This window comes from Notothenia coriiceps, unplaced genomic scaffold (assembly GCF_000735185.1).
Source record: "Notothenia coriiceps isolate Sejong01 unplaced genomic scaffold, NC01 NC01_scaffold00009970, whole genome shotgun sequence".
Taxonomy (NCBI): Eukaryota; Metazoa; Chordata; class Actinopteri; order Perciformes; family Nototheniidae; genus Notothenia; species Notothenia coriiceps.
In genome coordinates, this window is record NW_011342671.1 from 330,105 (window position 1) to 349,488 (window position 19,384).

Sequence of the window (19,384 nt, forward strand, 5' to 3'; positions counted from 1 at the left end):
ATGTATATGAAACGGAACGCATTTGTGTCTGCATTGAAAAACACAAGTTTGGATCCGGAAATACAAGTGTGAATCCTTTTGCGGATCATGAAATACAAGTTTGAATCCTTCTGTGTGCATGTGTGTATTATGAGACTGTTCTGAGCCCATAGTTATCAGCCTGCACAGGGAGGAGAAATCAGCAGAGCTGCCTGCAGTGTGTGTGTGTGTGCCCGTGTGTGTGCGCGTGTGCGAGGAAGTCCGTGGATTGGCCAATTTGGACCAATCAGCGGGGGCTTAACGTAACGGATACGTCCATTTGGGTCCGGGTACCGCATGACGTACCTGGATGAAACATTGGACAATGACGTATCAGTGACGAATCTCCAACGACGCGTTTTGGGGAGGTATTTTCTGTGTTAGAGTTTTACTCGCTACAGGGTGTACTTTGAGGGTTTTGACTCTGCACACCGTTTACATGCATAAAAACCTTCATAACACGCAAGGGGACGGGTAACAACTGGAAAAGCATGACATGGGCCCTTTTAAACTCAATTAAAACTGTCTAGTTTTACATTTCACAGTATTTTTCAGTAGTGTCATTATTGTAGTTACAATTAAAACACATTTCATTGGGCTATAAGGCAATGTACCTTATCACTCTGTTTTGTCAGCAACACTGACCAAATATTTGGGGTGATAAATGATTTATACTTCAACAAGATTCATTTTTAAAGATTGTTTTATGTGGTTTCATCCAGGTTGTACAGTAGGTTTGTAGGTGAATGAAATTTCATGTGTGGCACTTACAGCATTGAGTTCTTTAATGTTTGTGACAATTAAAGAGGATTTCATTCCCATTTTCCATTTATAAGAGATATTTCTCAATTTGTATACAATATCAATAGAAGGCTGTCGCTGTGTTGTTATTTATTACTTTCTGGCATGATGTTGCACATTTCTGCTTCACAACCTTGTTGTGTGTGGCCCTCAGGAGGTTAACCTCGACACAGAAAAGGCGTGGAGGTAGAGCTCTGTAGATTGAAGCTTTGTGATTTCAGGAGTTATCATAATTGACCACCTCGGACTGCCAAGCTGAAGCTCTGGGAGTCTGCTGGCATGAACCCAAGTGCAACATCTGAGTATGTGTGTGTGTGATGCAGATATGGCTCACCGCTGATTATATTTGTCTTCTTTTTGTTTTCCAGAATGCGGGAGAGGGACCTACAGAGCGTGTGCAGAAGGGCCCTGCTGCTGACCGTCTGTATGGTGTCTCTGTGGGGACTGGCATCGTCACACAGAAGCCACATAGGTACAAAACTGCATGTGTTCGTCTTTGTTGTTTTCCATGTCGCCCATAACAACCAAAGTCTGCTACTAACAGCTTGACTGGGGAAGCATAGGATTAAAGACAAGTACTGCTGTAATTGTATTCACTCTTATTGTCCCCATTTACAGTCATTGCCTATGAAAAGTCTAAAAGGAATAAGCATGTATTTAGCAAAAACAATGGCAGCTTTTGACTTCCAGGGAAGCAGGAGCATCCAACTGTGGCAAATACACCAGCAGGAAGAACAACAAATACATGATAGAATTATACACTGGCATTATCCTGTTAGTGTCTTCCTGAATAGACTTTAATGACTTTAAATTGTTGAGGGAAGACAGAGCATTACTCATTGATTGTCCCTGCATACCTACATTTATGTATGCATTCATTTTTCAAGGGATTTAAAACCTCTCAGTCTTGTACCCATTGAAGCAAATTTCCTCTTTCTATTTACTGCTTTCACAGAGGGATTTATTAAAACAATCTGGGAAAGAGCTCCTAAAAATAGAATTATGTTTTTTATAGCCTTTTTTTTTACTTGAACAATAAATCCTCACAATAAGACAGTACACTGAAAATACTTTAACTTGAATTAAATGTATTATGGCAACAGATTTCACCTAACTGCATTAAGTTAGTTGAAAGCAATACTATTAAGGTTAAATAAAAATATTATGATGAACTTCATATTATTGCTTTCAACTAACCGAACACAGTTATGGAAATGTATGACTTAATACATCGTAAGATGCATCCTAAAAAGTATAATACAGCTCATAGTGTATCAGTTAATCGTCACACAGTCGTAGGATGATTCTGGTGGGTGATATTTCTCTCACTGACCTGAGTAAACAATTCTTTACAGCCCAGGTCAGGCGCATATGTAGTCGGCAGTTCACCTCACTGACTCTTTCAAAAGAAACGGATATAATGAGCCGAGCTTTCTTGGTTTCTCTGCTCAGCAGCGAAACACAGATTTACTGTATGGTTGCGTTTTTGTGCAGTCGTGCAATCTCAAGCATCACAAGGAGAAAAAAAAGAAATACCAGTACAGTAAGTGTGTGCATGCATCTGTGTGTGTGTTTGTGTGTGGAGGGCAGGGGACAAGACCTTTCAAAGTGATTTCCCTTAAAGGAGAGATGGTCCGATCCCTGGGCGTATCGGTAGAAACTGTGACCACACATTGAAATAATGAGCCTTATTCCTCTGGAGGATAAACAGCAACCAATGGCTGCAGGCGAACAGCTCCATGTTGGCAGAAAACAACATGACCAGCCAAATACTCTTGATAGGGCATCAGCATCCAGGGCTGTGGCAAGGTAAGCTGCACAGGGAAGGAATGCATAATATATGAAGTGAGTTGCATCATAGCATGTGCCTCGTCAAGGTGTATTTCAAATCCACTCCAAGACAGAAGAAGAAAAGCTGTGACGGTAGAATTAACTCTCTGTCAGCTTAATGTTTGACTTCTCCAGCTGCAGAATAATTTTACTATGTATTAGCTTCATTTCATATTCACCTGCAGAGACTTCAGGAAATGGCAGGTTTTTATAAATGAGTTAGGGTATATATTTAAGTGATAAGTTATTGTTATTTTGTATTGATTTGCTTACAAATCCATACTATAAATACTGTAGAAAGATTACACTCCGTGCTTACATTTCACACACTTGAGAAATGAATGTACTCTATTTTACTCTACAAGAAAATATGCTCTGAGAGTGGGAGGAACTTTGGGATTTTAGTCAGGAACGGAAAACCCCCCAAAAAGCATAATAGGGCCCCTTTAAATGGCAGATTTGGAAGGTTAACATCAGGAGGTTGTCTGTGTGTGTGCGTGTTACATGCTCAGTAGCAAAAGTGAAGACACCGGAAGTACAATATGAGAGATGACCCCAACCGCCTCCAAAACCTTTGAAATTAGGAAATCGAATTTTGAGTCAGGCCTTGTCATCCAAAATCATCAATCAAACTTCGCTCCTGTTGTTGTGCTGCAGCTCCAAAATCACGCGTTCTCAGAAGATAAGAGGGTGCTAAAGCAGCGTGAACGGTTTGGTTTGAGGTCATTTACAGGCAATCACATGTTTTTCTCCCCCTCTCATGTGATACTCTAATCAATTCCTTCAATATTTATTGAATATACTTGATGATTGTATACTAAAAGTGGAGTAGTGTGTTGGATAAACAATTTAATCTCCGGGCTTACTTTGCTGTCTCTTTGGTTTTGCATTCGTCCCGCTCTTGTGGTTTGTGCGCTTATTCCTGTGATTTATTAGGAGGCAGTGAGAGGGGGCCCGGCCCCGCTCCCCCCGGGCTGCACTGACACTTAGGTAATCACGCAGCCTGTCCCTGGGCTACGGAGGTCAAGTCAAGGTGGGCCCAGTAAACAAACCTCTTTAGCCCTACTGCTTATTGAGGTGGGGGCTTTGCCAAAGCAATTGAACCTTTCACCACAGCCTGACTGGAGCATGCTGAGCTCAGTGCGCGCACACATAACCCCTGTAATAAGACCACTGCATCCCCCAGAGCACCATCTGCATTCATTAGCTAGTCATGAAAGAGTGGAGAGGGAGAAGAAGGGTGAGAGGAGAGCAGTCTGGAAAGGGAGCGAGCATGATAACAAGTACCCTTCGGCTGTGCAATTTGTTTCGCTCCTGTCGATAGGATTTAGACTGATGATGTGACCAGGTCATACAGCGGCCTCGTTATTCAGCTATTTGGAAACTAGGATACTTATTTTCTCAACAGTAGCTCACTCTGTCTCTTTTGAAATAACCCAAATCAAGCTCTCTGTGGTTTGTTGTCCAGTGTCCGCGAGGGCAAACACTGAAATGTGGTAGAGAGGAAAACAGGCGCGAAAAACACATTCCTCGCCGAGGCTTGGTGATGCATCATGGCAGCAGCTCCCTCTTTGAGATCAAAACGCTTTAAGCTGTGCCGTTTACAGGTCGTAAACTCTGTTGCATTTTTTAAATATTAGGGATTAAGCCACACGGGTCATGGATAGCTTTACAAAATGACTTTGGAGCTAAGGTTTACGTTGGGGTTTAAATCAAGGTCCTGTTCTATATTCACATGCACACAAGGGGTAGTGCTGCCCTATTAATAAGATGAAAACGGCTCTGGCTCTCATTTGAATTCAGGAATATGTCCATATTTGCTTATGTTAGAGACATTTTAAAAACTGTGTGATGCACTCTAATGGCTCATTCTCAAGCTGATTTCAAAGCTTTTTGTATTCTATGCAAGATCATTTTCAGTGTTTCATATTAAGAACAAACTGATTCTCTGGAGCCAACATTAATCCAACCTCAACTTTTTCATTTTCTTCCCTACGCAATAACATTATTTTCTCTCATCACTGTCCCAGTCAAATAACTATTTTGGAAAAGGTTTATTAAGATGAGTCACATTAAAAAAGATTGTACGTTTTAATATTCTAACTAGATCAATTAGAATAGTTTCCCTGTGGCTGCCTGAAGGGGGGACGCCTGCGAAGAGAGCCTTTCATGCTTGATGGGTCTTGATGAAAACCAGACTGCCGCAGAGTTCTTTCTTTAGTGTCAAAAGAATGAGGTTATTTTAGTTATTCAAAGCAATATAGCAATAATAGTAACAGTCAAACTTTGGATAGCTTTGGGGCAGATTAAGTCATTGTGTTTTGAACAATGGAGCAAATATTAAATGTGAAATTGCAGAATAACTGCAAAAATAAGTTTATCTTAATACTGCATGGTTATAAAGTTCCCATGTCATGGCCATTTCTACTGATCATATTTCCATTGTTGAGGTCTACTAGAATAGATTTAAATTGTGCAATTTTCCAAAATCACATGGTGTCTCATACAGCATGTCTGTAAAGTATGTGTATTCACTCTCTGTCCTAAACGGCTTGTTGGAGCTCCTGCCCCCCACCCCCCCCCCCCTCCCTGTGAGCCCAGTGTGCTCTGATTGGTCGGGACGTTGCGAGGCTCGTTGCTGTGATCTGCTGCGAGGAGCGGACAGGCTTCCGGGTCGGCGATACAGCGAGAACAAGTGAAACTCATCCTGAGCACACACACAAACACTCACAGCCGAAATAAAAACAATAAGTGTGGCTTGATATTGAGTAAGAAAAAGGTTTATAACGCTGTGAGAATAGGTCTGCGGAGAGCATTTCTCCGCGATCCCAACTCGTCTATTACCAGCGTTCAGGGAGCTCTATGCAAGTCAATGGGGACTCCCTGTTAGTTAGCCAAAGGATCCTGGTGTGTGAGGTGCTCCGCGGATTGGTCCATTTGGGCCAATCCGGTCATTTGTTATTTGTTGTTGATTTGGGTGTTCACACGTCACTATACCCAGGAAAAAACAATGGAAAATGAGAAATCTCCAACAAGGCGTTCTGGGGCAGCATAGACATGGGGCATCTTTTCTGTGTTAGAGTTTTACTCGCTACAGGGTGTGCTTTGAGGATTTGTGACTCTGCAGACCGTTTACATGCATAAAACCTTCATAACACACAAGGGGAAGGTTTTATGCATGTAAACGGTCTGCAGAGTCACAAATCCTCAAAGCACACCCTGTAGCGAGTAAAACTCTAACACAGAAAANATCATCAAGTGGCGCCGAATGCTGGGCATTTAACATGTATTTAAACAGTTCTTCGGCGCCACTCGATGTCGTAGTATACTTGAAATAGTGGCTCTGCAGCAGGTTTACTCGACATTGAGAAACGGCCAACCAGTGAAACGGCCACCGTCCTCGTCCGATCCTCCACTCGCACTCCATCTTTATTGTAGTCCGCAGGGAACCCTGTTGTTCCCACACAGCTGATTTAAAAGAAGCAGGTGGTTCTTCTACAGTAGCTCATGTGTGTTATCTGAAATCGCAATACTAATGTTTCTTCTTCTTTAATTTTGTACGTTTTGTTCATGGATGTATAATAAGAACTGGATACAGCGTGGGAGGCGGGGTCTTGTACTTTCCTATGAGAGCTGCTCATTGGCGCATGAAAACAAAATGGCCCAACTTTTGAGCGAGCAAAACGTCACGAAAGTATTCATATAATCATATAATCTGTTATTATTGTGCATCCATGGGTAAAGGTAAAACTCATGTAGTACTGAACACGTAACATGAACTTGCCGTGCGGCGCGGTCCCGTGGGTTAGTTGCGAGTTCATAATGCCAAGGAAAATAGCTCTCAGAATAACGTTATTAGCACATTTTACAACTTGAGGACCAAATGTTTTTAATAAGGGCTATACAAATGTTCTTACTGGGTAGTTTATGTAGTTTAAAAAAAATTATCCAACGATTTACAGATGTCTCTTTCCCAATGTTAGTCAATGGGAAAAAGTCTTTTCGGGCCCAGCGACTGATACGGAAGTGTAGTACCGCCGTATGGCCACAATGAATATTTTCCTCAGAGTCCGGCGCACTTCCTGGGGCCTTGGTTTTGTGAGAAGGGTCTAGCTGCGGCCGCGGACAGTACACAACACAACACGACACGCCCACCTGACACGACACTACGGTGGCTGAGAGGCACTACCGTTAAAAGCGAATTGACGAGATTTACATCATACAGCCCATGTAGTATAATATTTTACAAATAATGAATTACAGCAAACATGTGCAATATATCCATTATTACAGCTCCGTGGGCTGGCAGTAAGGCGATATGGTCCGTTGTTATTGTGCATCCATGGGTAAAGACAAACTCATGTAGTACTGAACACGTAACATGAACGTGCCGGGCAGCGCGGTCCCATGGGTTAGATGCGCGTTCATAATGCCGAGGGAAATAACTCTCAGAATAACGTTATTAGTACATTTTACAACTTGAGGACCGAATGTTTTTAATAAGGGCTATACAAACGTTCATACTGGGTAGTTTATTTAGTTTAAAAAAAATTATCCAATGAGTGACAGACCATTCTTTCCGCATGTAAGTCAATGGGAAAAAGTGTTTCCGGGCCCAGCAACCTAAAGGAAGTGTAGTAGCACCGTTTGGCCACAACAAATATTCTCATCAGACTCCGGCGCACTTCCTGGGGGCTTGGTTCAACCTCCACTGTCCGCGGCCGCAGCTAGACCCTTCTCAGCCACCGTAGTGTCGTGTCAGGTGGGCGTGTCGTGTAGTGTCGTGTAGTGTTGTGTACTGTCCGCGACCGCAGCTAGACCAGATTGGGTTTTGTTGTGTTTTCTTCTTCTTCATTTTCTTGTTTAAGGGCGGCTGGCAAACAGCTTTTAGACGCAATACCGCCCCCTGGATTATATATATTGTAATGGATACTGCCCTGAATGACAGACTTTTCTCCCACTCGTAAAAAAAGGCGTATTTTTCATATGACTGCATGCACCGAACCGTGACGTCCGTACCGTGACGGTACGGGACGAATACGGATACCGTTACACCCCTAGTATGTAGGTGTTTTAACCAGTTAAGCCCCATACAGCAAGAACGTAAAGAAACTGAAATGACTTAAGAACTGATTCAACATAATATGTGTATTGTTCACATGTTATCAATATGTGATATTCAAAATATGGTCGTTTTACCAGTGTTACAGCACATGATGAAACTAACCTTTCTTTAAGGCTTTAGTGTCACATTATGCAGCCAACAGAAACACAGAAAGTCACCTACTTTATGATGTGTACTTGGTAATGTCAACATAACACTGCAGCAGAATTCTGGATTTATTCACGGCGATAAGTAACTGTTTGTAATCACCAAGAAACTACAACATAACAAAAGGAAAAGTCTTAAATATCAATGCCCTGTTACATAACCTCAGACAGGGACATATTCAGATAAGGTTATTTCATGGTTAGCTACACCACTCTGAGGCTGAATCACCAACATCAGGGAAACACTGATAAGGGCAAAATATGATTCCTTTTTTAATGACTTGGTTGCAAACAGCAGAGAAATCAATAAGCAGCGAATTACAGGCAGGATGTAAACTGTTATCAGCTGTGTACACTCATCTTCACACCTACTCAAGGAGCTGACATCGTACGGCAGAACATAATTACTGAAGTACATGACAGCTTATAACTATAATAATTAAGACAATAACACAGCAGTTTACAGTCATTTAAAAAACACACAGTAATCAAGAACCTGCTTACCTAAACACCAAGTGTACAGATTCAACAAGCCCTTGATAACAAATCATTGGAAGAGATATCAAGTGCCTGAATATGTTAACTTCAGAACAAATGTGATTTCATGACCACCATGTTGACATGAACAGATGAATCTGCCTGATAGTAAACACACTTCTTTATCTACTGAGGCATGAAGCAACAAGTCCAGCTTCAGTCGGCTTTCATCACCGAAGGACAGAGAACTAAATATACAGTTTGTTTTGTTATGTTTCAATCCCGCCTCATGTAGCGTTCTGCCAGGTCGGCCATTTCCAGTCGGCAAAATGCAGAGACAGATCAAAACTCTGCATACAGAGTCACATCCTGGCCACAGGCCCAAGCCGCAGGAACAGCAGCAGCCATAAAAAAAGGTTTTAGCCAATACAATCGTACCGTGTGCTCCAGATCTTGATAACACATTTTGGACGACTCCAAAAACCTCTGAACACAGCTAACTGCAGCATATTTTCCAGGTGAAAAACTAAACCTGTGATGCTAAATAACCACAGCTGCTTGTCTCATACAGCCAAAGTACTAATTTAAATTAAATGTGCGAGTGGGGTAAAAATAGTTCCAAGTAAAACAATTCAAATAGTTTGCTGCCACATTAAAACGTCTGTTAATGTGGCAATAAACACACCACACATACTGAGGTAATGGTTTATAGAACTCATTCCTCTTGCCTGGTGAGGAAAACAAAGATGACTCTTGCCAGTATTTAACGGGATTACCATATTTAGAAAAGATGGACTCATTTCCACCCAGCTGTAAACCATGCAAATAAGCTCACATCTGAGAGAGACACTGAAGCAGGATTGCAGTGTAAAAGGGAAATGTCAGTATTTCTCAACTCGTGATATTCTCAAATTCTGTCTATTAGGAATATTGGTCAAACATTTAACTCTAGTCCTATATTCTAGTACTATGGCAAATGTTGACTTTTGCAAAAACAATGTTAAAGGACAAGAAGCACAAGGCATAACAAAAAGATTAGGAAAACCTTTACAGTATATGGGTCATTAAGGAATGAAATGCAAAACAGATGTTGTGCTTTAGTTAGGTCATGGAGCCAGGGCTAGTATTTACCTCCTGTCTTTACTTTCTGCCTGCCTTATTCTGTTGATTTCTCTGAAGTCCAACTTTTAACCTCTTTCCTTCTCTTACTTGATCATCCTTAGAAATGGTCATTATTTGCTTAGCAGTGGTGTGTTATATATAACCTCTGACATTTCCAAATTGACCATTAAGAGTCAAGTATTCAAGGCAAGGCAATTTTATTTATAAAGCGCCCCTCAACCCAAGGAAATTCAAAGTGCTTTACAAAAAGGAAAGACATTTAGAGCATTAAGAAGTCCAAGCCATGTAAACAAAGTAAGAATTACAAGGTTGACAAGCACTGTAAGTTACCGTTAAGGTCGCCAACAGGATTCGATCCATAACATGTTTGATTCATTTAAATATTTCTATACATCTTTATACAAACTAAATATATATACAATCAATATTTATATTCTGTTTATAAAATTTAGTTGGCCTCAATCACTTACACTGTGTTGCATTGATGTACTTAGTTTGAGTTTGGACAACACTTATTTATTGGAGAAGAAAACCTGCACACAATTGAATTGAGTTCATCCAATTAGTTTTTTTGTCGAGTGTTGCAATGCATTTTATATACTGTGTTTTTTTCTATCCTTCAAAAAATCAAGCTGATCGTCAGTCAACTGCAACATGAAGCTACTGAGATAGTGCTACTTTCAATTACTTGAATAAAGTGTGAGTATTGCTTGCTCATTGATCTTTATTCTCACGGGTCCATTTTCTGGTGGCGCAATTTCTTCTACTTTTTAATCTTTAGCTCACTGAGAAGGATCTTTAGAGAAGGACTATAGAAACAGATGAGTGGGCACCCACACTCCCCGGGTGCATGCTTTAGCGGTTTAGATGAAGTCTATGTCAGTACCATTCATCTTGCTGCCAAGATGTTAGAGCTCACCACTGACTGATCAATTGGAGTCCCTCAAGGAATCATACAGCCTTATAAGTGAAAGGCTACTGAAGTTATTAAACCCAGGGACAGCTGCAGCAGAGAGGCAGAACAAGACTTAAACACAGACTCAAAGCCGTCTGCAGAGAAAGTGTTGTCTTGACATGGTTACTCATTCTCTAGACACTCGCTGAAAATGTAATAAGGGATGTTCAGACACACCATCAAAGAACCATTATAGTCTTTTTCTTATTTCGTCACATGTGATTTTCTGGCACTTTTAGCGCAGAACACAGTATGTCCATTTTTCCTCATCTCATATAAGCATAGCGAGATAGAGTATGATAAGAGGCTTTTTCCTACATCTTTTCTCATGATCTCCTGAAAGCACTTGGATAAAAAACACTAAGTTTCACATTACTGTCTATTACATTAAGATATGGAACTCCACACCTGGACAAAGGCAGCTAATCGCAGCTTTGACTTAATATCAAGCTTTAATCACCATTTGATTTTAAGGACCACTACTAGATGAAGTGTCTTGCTTTTCCCTTACTTAAAATGTTCTTGTTGTTATGACACTTTGGAGAATAATGAACTATTGTCTAGTTCTGCAAAGGAAAACCTAACAATTATCCCCCTGATATCAATCTTATTTGGCAGAAATTAACATGTGCAATAATATCAAAAGGAAAGGAAAAAGGTTTCTTTTATTGTTTTTCCGCTGAATTTCCTTGCACACAAGGGGGTCAGACTACATTTATTGAATTATTTTCTTTGCTTTTATTGATTTCAACAGGATATGAAGATATGACAACATTGATTATAAGGAATGTAAAAACTGTGCTTTTTCTAGGCCATCTAGTTTTAGAGTAAACTGAGCATATCTTTTTGAAATGTTACTTTTATTGCACAACATTAAACTTACATGGGCACATTTAGAGATGCATTAGTCATAGGTACGTGATTTGAAGACAAATATTTCCCAGAACTGTCTCTCTCTGTCCAGAACAAATGCAGAGGCGAAAGGTCGCGCATGGCTGAGGGGAACTCTCCGTGACAGAAAGCTATGGTGCTCATGAGCAAACTTTTTTAAGGCAATTTCATTTAGACTAAATTGCTTTGCCAAACATGTTCCGTTGGAAGCATAATTCCTCACTGGTTTACGTTTTTCACAATCCAGGAGGTCTAGTTGGAATTGTGGGCAAGAGCAACTAAACCAGCTACAGTATGAGTATGTGTGGATGGGTGGGATTTTGTTTGTGTCTAATTTGTTTCTCTCGTCTTGGACACATGGACATATAGATCATGTATACAGGCAAAGCAAATGTATTAGGAACCCGAAAGAGATGTATGGGCCTGAAAATGAGAAAAATATGTTCCCTTTAAGTTAGTAGTTTTCAATTCATAAATGGTATCTCTTTTATATCCTTTGTTTTCAGTACCCTATATAACATAATAACATAATTCTATATCCTGCCTGACAGTGTATTTTCTAATCAAAATGCTCCATGCCTCGTCTCCCCATGAACATATTGGTCTCTACAGAGGCAGACAAAAGAGAAGCCAGAGATGCTCTTCTCCAGTCTCTGGTCTCTCATCTGACATGCACACATGCTGGTTTTCTGTCAAGCACATGTCATGTCTTTCTTTAAACGGCTGCCGTCTCTGCTCCCCAACTGGATTCCCATGTTTTTCATCTTGAGCAGATTCCACTGATGCCTTTCACAGCTGAGTGACAGGCACAGTGTCATGAAACACAAAGCATTGGTTGAACTGCAATAGGGGATGAGGGTCCCCCGTTAAACTGTACATTTCTGTAAGAATGACGGAGCAGCAATGATCTGAAGCACAGACGGATCCGTCATCATTAGACAGAGCAGACGACAGACTGCGTTTACAGTATAGAACCCATCCACAGTCTGAAAAAAAGGATGGCTTGCCTAAAATTACACATAGCTGAGGATCAGAAATGAGTCTCCGCTATATTAGGCTGTCATGTTATTTCATTAGCAATGCTGCTAACTGAGGGGTATATTTAACTAGCTGCTCTAAATCAAACGTCGCCCTGGAAAACAATATCTCATTAGTGGCGAGGCAGCCATCGGCACTGATCCCTGTTGAATCGCGTGGCGCCTGAAGACACTATTAAAGGGCATCTGACCTGTCCACCCACTGACAGCTCAATAAAGATGTTCCTTTTTTTTAATAGACCATCTTCCTGGAAAATATGTCGACAAACCTTTTAAAAAAAGCCATTTGAGGAGAACTCCAATGGTTCCACCCATTACATTTTATGCTCCAGTCCATTCACATAAAGTTGATGCTCAGCCTCGGCTGCTGTTTTTATGGTGCGATGTGGACACTCGGCAATGCACTTCATTCCTGAGGAGATGTGAGCCAGAAGGCAGGAAGTCATGGAGCGCAGCAGGAAGATGGAGGCATGCAATTGATGGACTGCATTTTAGAAGCTTATATTTCACTTTATTCAGTCAGTAGCCAGCCTCTAGTGAATAACTACCAGGCCATAGCGTAGCATTACTTTAAAAGGAAAAAAGGAAAACTACCCAAGGCTGAACAGCTGACGAGTTTCTCTCCGACTCGCTTTTCAACATTGCCTGACTACAAATGAGCCCTCATAAATGTCTGTTGGGATTTATATTATCAAACTGCATAGAAAAGAGGTTTCGGGGGACAGTTGTTAAGGCAAATGGATTATATTTACGGTTGGAGGCCGCAAATCTGTAATGGTAAGTACAAGGAATTAGCGTTTAGAGAGGACATTAAACTTCTCCGGCATGTTCTCAGACATCTTGAAATAATACTAAATGCCAATTTAGAGACAGATGTCGAGCTGTTGGAAAGCCTTCATCGGTTTAATGACAACAGAGCTACATCAACCAGCCCTCAGAGGGAAGAATACAATCTTAAGCTTCATTTCCATTTATCTTAACGTACATGTCTCAAAGCAAGCTGTTCAAATATTACTTTGCTTGGAATTTGTTTATCTAATTAAGAGTTTTCAAAGTCTGACATTGTGGGCATCCTCAGAAAAATTAAGACAACAACGCCCCAACACGGTGCTTTGTAGATTTGTAACAGTAAACCCTGTAAACATGTTTTTTTCGGATGTTATGACTTTTATTAAGCAAATGAGCAGTATTATAAGTATGAAGTATTAGCTATTGGCCGTTCCAATATGCAATTGTCACTTTAATGCTTAAGACACATTTAAAACCTCATGATTCTGCAGTTAGAAGAGGTGTTAGGAATTCTTTGTGGATTTGTAGATATTTAATCGTCACCAAATATAATGCTACCTACTTCAGAAGGTGCAAGTCACACTGAATGCAAGAACATGGTTATGTATCATTCAGTTTGTTCAGACTCCACTTAGTTATAATTATGGAGTGCTATTTTGTTCTCCTTTAGCTGCTGCACACTCAGAGTTAAGTTATTTCCTCGTGGTGGGAAGACCAAATCACTTTTATCAAAAAAAAGTTTGTTTCTAGTTTCTGCCTTACATTTCTGCTTTGGATTAACCCAATACACTAATTATCAAAACCAACACAACTTAGACTGGTGAGAAACATCTATTTTGATGTGTGTTAGCATTGAATCATATCTGTAGCGCATCTAATGCAAACAGAAATAACTTTTTGGTTGCCATTATGGTCGTACTGAAAATGAGACCATTCGACAAGTTGATTTTAAAGATTTTAAAAAACGATTCCTGGGAATGTAGTTTGTATAGATCCAGTAGAGGTAAAAAGTAGTCGGACACATGTGTTACATTGAGGCTTGTCAACACAGGACTGATTTATAATAAATCAACTATTTGCAACTTCTTACCAGGAACATACCATAAGGACATACATATCTTACATCTTTCTAACATTTATGTATGACTCCTCCGCCTAAACTCACTATGAACTCAGTGGGTGGACGATGCTCTTAGATGTCTGCACGCCGCAGGAACCGTCCTGACATCAGGTTGTAAAAATATCAAATATGTTTGAAAGAGACTGCTCAGATCTGTCTGGGAGTCAATCTCTGTGGGTAAGAGTGAATATGTGAACCCTAAAATAACCAGGCAACATGCTCTGATAATCACTTCAGAGGCTCTGTGTCACACCTTTACATAAGTTGCTGCAGATGTTTAGCGAACTTGACGGTGTCGATGAAACCCTTCCCTAAAAAGCTCAATACGTTGAAATGTTTTTATCTACGCCTGCATTTCTTTTTTGTCCTCCATCTGCAGGCTCTGCACTAACATGTCTCCTGCTCCTCTCAGTTCTGCTGCACCTGTCTGCTTCTGTTTCCATCATGACTCAGACATCCTGCATGCTCCTTTGAAGCTACTTAAACGGCTATGATACACTCTATAGGTGTTTACTGTGTGTGTAACACTCCACAAAACACTCAAAACATCATAGAGCATTTAGGGTAACACGACTCCACTTCTGCATTAACATGTCCCATTCCTGTAGCCTACAGCGGCTCATTCACTATGTGTGAGCTTGAAATATTCCATGAAAGTAGACATCAGAAAAAACAAACATGTAATCTGCAATTCCATGCTGGGATGCATGTCGCTACATTTGCAAAAATTTAGAGGATTAAGAGAATGTTTATGGATGCAAGCTCAAATATGCTTAGTGCTGGGAGCAGTCCAAAGTAACATTAAATTATTATCCAGCCTTCCCGTTTATTCATATTTTATAACGTTCTCCCTGGTTTAAGTGTTAACCTCTAAATGTTAATGTTGTTCTTTGTCTATGGCAGGTATATACTTTTTCTAAACCCCTACAGTTAGTACTCAACATATTTATCCACTTTTCTTTAATTACATTTCTATTTTTACTGTATAAACATGTTTTCCTCAACGTAAGAATAAATCCTCCCATATGTTTTGTCTTGCCATTTTGTCATCATCACACAATATTGTAGAACTTTGAGGAGCAAAATCCTCAATAAAATAGAGAACATGACCTTTTGTACAGAAAGATATTAATACAATGACCTATTTAAGATGAAGCGCAAACTCATCCTTTTTCTTTTCTGACCTACTCAAAAAGTGAAGGCTCATGCACACCAGGTGCTTGCTCATATCCAAAATATGTATATTCTTTGATCCAAAGTTCTGTATTTTTATCATATTGAGGTTGGTATCCTGAGAATATAAACTGCAAACGATGAGAGACATATATTGTGCATTGGATATGTGATTAGCTGACGCATTAAGCATTGTTTAGAAAAAGCCCCTGCCTTTGTAAATCCACATTTTAAATAGAGAGAAATGTTGATGATTGCTTGGCATTTAACTCTATAAAAGAAACAACAATTATGGTTGTGTAAAGAAAGCACAGTAATAATGTGAGCAGTGACTTATTGGTTTTAATAATCTGCCTCTACAGCATTTATGTCAATCTAATGTTTTAGGGTCTTTGTCCTACTGTAGGCAAACGTGCGTTGAAATATGTTGTCATAGCAAACATTAAAATAGACTTAATCAAAGTAAGAAGTAATGCCTTTAACTAATTTTTTATCATTGGCAACACAACCAGAGTGAAGGAATAATATGGCACTATTCCTATGTATGATATATATTTGTAATAAATAAAAATTAACGTTATGGAGCAACATGCATCAAACAGCCGCTCATATAACACAGTCGGTGGAGCGGTGAATCACCAGCATTAACAAATTAATCGCTTCAAATATTCTTCCACACGTTAAAGTTTGAACGGGAACAGAGATGTGGCCAATTTAAAGGGGACTGTAACTCCCTGTGTTGAGATTCAACCAAGCACAGCCCATTAACAGCAATACAATTGACTAACTTTAAAGGAGGTTGATCTAATTGCTGGGTAAGGGCAGGCTTTTAGTTTGTAAGACCCAATTACCACCATGCTGTTAGCACTTCTCCACTAATTGCATTTATCAGCTCAAATCGTTATCACCAGGCTTTCTTTCGATTCTATCAGAATCCAAAAATCCTCATTTCTTTGAGTTTCAGAACAGCTAGAGGTAACTCATAATGTGGCGAGGGATAATGGGTTTACATTTAAGCTGTAGTTAGAGAGGAAATGGAGATAGAAGACTGCTGGCGTATCTGATTCTGACACAGTATGGGTCCTCCTATCGTCGACAATAAAACACAAAGAAAGATTCTACTTCAACCCACCTGCTGTTAGCTTGAAAACCCATATTAGATGCGAATTAACCTTGGGTTTTATTTTGTAGTTACAGTATTCGTTTATTTGTCAGTGACAACACAGTCAAATTGGTAACAATATCTTGACAAAGTAGTGCTCGTGAGGTTTCAAGTCAAAGCTAACTTGAGATCTCTGTCCCCGGTTACACGTTTCTACTGAAACACGCTGATGTCATCGTTACCAAAGGCACATCAGATTGCTTAATTAATAGTGAGTTTCTCATAGATGATGATAAATAAATTGCAATATTTCCTTAAAGGTAGGGTATGTAAGTTTAAGAAACCGGCTCGAGATACACTTTTTGTTATATTCCATGGAATGCTCTTAACATCCCGATAGCAATGAATATCTTAAGTGCTTTGACAAAAAATCCATAACAAAATGTCATCTGTGGAAACCGTAATACTGTAAAAAGCATGACCAACCATTTTAGCCGGCCCGGCTAAAGTAACTGGATGGCCTACCTGCCTGTCAGCCTTCCATCTGTGCACAAACTTATCTCGTGCCCTCATTGGTCATGTGCGCGTTTGTGTGTGTTGGAGGGGGGGCTCTGTAAGGAAGTGGCAGATTTTCTCCGGTCGTGTATTTTCAAATTCTAGCGATCTCGAGCCGGTTTCTCAAACTTACATACTCTACCTTTAATATTGCATGTATTGCACAAGTTAATTTGTACATTTTTGTATGTCAATATAGGTCAATATGTTGCTATGATGTCAATAAAAGTCGGCATAGTTCAGAGATGAAGTACAAACTTGGTTTGTTACAAGTTGCGCCAAAATTGTGGTCAAATATTTAGGTTATGAACAAGGCTCCGATTATCTAAACTTGTCATTCTTACCAGGATGTATTGTATATTATCAAATACCATCTAATTTAATTAAGAGATCCTGTCTAAACACATGTTTTTTTGTTTTATATAAAACAACAACAGCATAATGATTTAGTTCACACAAGAAATGCAGGATGTATAATATTAGATAAGCAAGTTTTAGTTGTTTGTTAGTTTAAAAAAAAAAATGTGTTTATTGGCACAGATGTTCTTCTTAATTTGGCAATTACATGCACTAATTTTAGGATATTAACAATAACATAATTAAGGATTACATGAAAAACAATTGCCTGTCAAAAACTGGTATTGGAAATTAACTTTAAAAAAAAAGCAAAAAATAAAACAGCTGAGCACATATAGACCCAAAAGTCCCCTTTAAACTCTGCAGATGAATAAAATGAATATTCTGTTGTTCACCACCATAACATTCCCCACATGATAACAAGAACACGCTCAGGAGTGAACTTTGATTTCCTGTTAAGCATGTGAATACAACTATTGACATTCTCGGAGCACATACACTCTCCCCTGCTCCGCTAGCTCCACACCCCCCCACCCCCACCACACACAGAGGATACAACCAAGGCCACACGCAGGCACTCATGGCTCATCTATACAGCTGCCATTCAGACGCGCATAGCAGAGGACGTTTGATGGTTTTCTAATCTCGCTAGCTGCCACCGGGAGATGGGGCGAGCTGACCCCTGTCATCCCCACGGTGCATCCCAAACAGCCCCACCATCTCCATCTCAATCGGCCTCCCCCCGCTATCTGTGTTGTCCACCTGCTCTCCAAATGTCAGGACGAATGCTCTGCAGCAGCATCCCCCCCCATTGAGAAATGGCCAGAGTTTCTCAATGTCGAGGAAGGCTGCTCCAGAGCCACTATTTCAAGCAGACTACGTCATCGAGTGCCGCCGAAGGACTGTTCCAATGTCCAGCATACTTGGAATTCTACCGAGGCCGGCTTACTTCATAGCGGAACATTTTGAGGCTGCACATGTGTAGACTCCACGGTCTTAAAATCCCCACAATGCTTTGCGCAAGGACCAATTTCCAAATCTTTGGCGGAAATCGCGCTCCATTTAAGGCGGGGCCTCGCATATGACGCACACCTGCACACCTTTTAGCCTGTTCCACAATTCTTCGTTTTCCGAGGCTAGGAAGGATTCTTGCCTCACCTCTGAAGCATCTGACTCAGAGGTACATGTGCTACCAAAGAAGCGTCCTCGACATTGAGAAACACCCTCAATGTCGAGGAGGTTTGCTTGGTAGCAAATGTATGCTGACGTGGCGCCGAAGGACTGTTTAAATGCCCAGCATTCGGCGCCACTCGATGACGTAGTATACTTGAAATAGTGGCTCTGCAGCAGCTTCACTCGACATTGAGAAAAGGCCTGTGCGTCGGCGTTGTTCGACAGCAGTGCGGTATATGCTAATAGTAACACACGCCAAACATGCTAAATCATATCAGAAGGCATCACATATACCGCACTGCTGTCGAACAACGCCGACGCACAGGCCTTTTCTCAATNTTTTATTTATTTTGAACAGTAGTGCAAGTTTCAGTTTAAAAATAAGGAACTTTAACATTTTGAATAATTAACTGTATTACACAGTTAAAAACAAACCACAAACAGTACAACACACTCAGATGGCCTTATTATCTATAATGGCTGATGTCAAACAAAAAGGTTCAATAAGCTGTAAAACTAAAAAGAATGTCTAGAAAATATTACAAAATAATGAATAAGATAATGTTTCAATCACTTTCAATCACAATCACTGAAAGCAGGGGTCCTCTACTATTGCATAAGGGCGCAGCATAGCCGCTGAAAAACATATGCCAAAAGCTTCTGTTATTTATTTTGGTCTCTCGGCTTTCATGTCTATTGGCTTCTTAAAAACA

General features: G+C 40.2%; 1 protein-coding gene across 1 annotated transcript in view; it reads left to right on the forward strand.

Moving 5' to 3' along the window:
- Window positions 1–19,384, forward strand: part of tafa3a (TAFA chemokine like family member 3a) — a 102,874-nt gene that overhangs the window by 61,111 nt on the left and 22,379 nt on the right. Inside the window, exon 2 of the mRNA XM_010771400.1 lies at window positions 1,188–1,291. Coding sequence (XP_010769702.1) covers window positions 1,189–1,291 — 103 coding nt within the window. The 5' untranslated portion in view covers window position 1,188. The remainder of the gene's footprint in view (window positions 1–1,187; window positions 1,292–19,384) is intronic.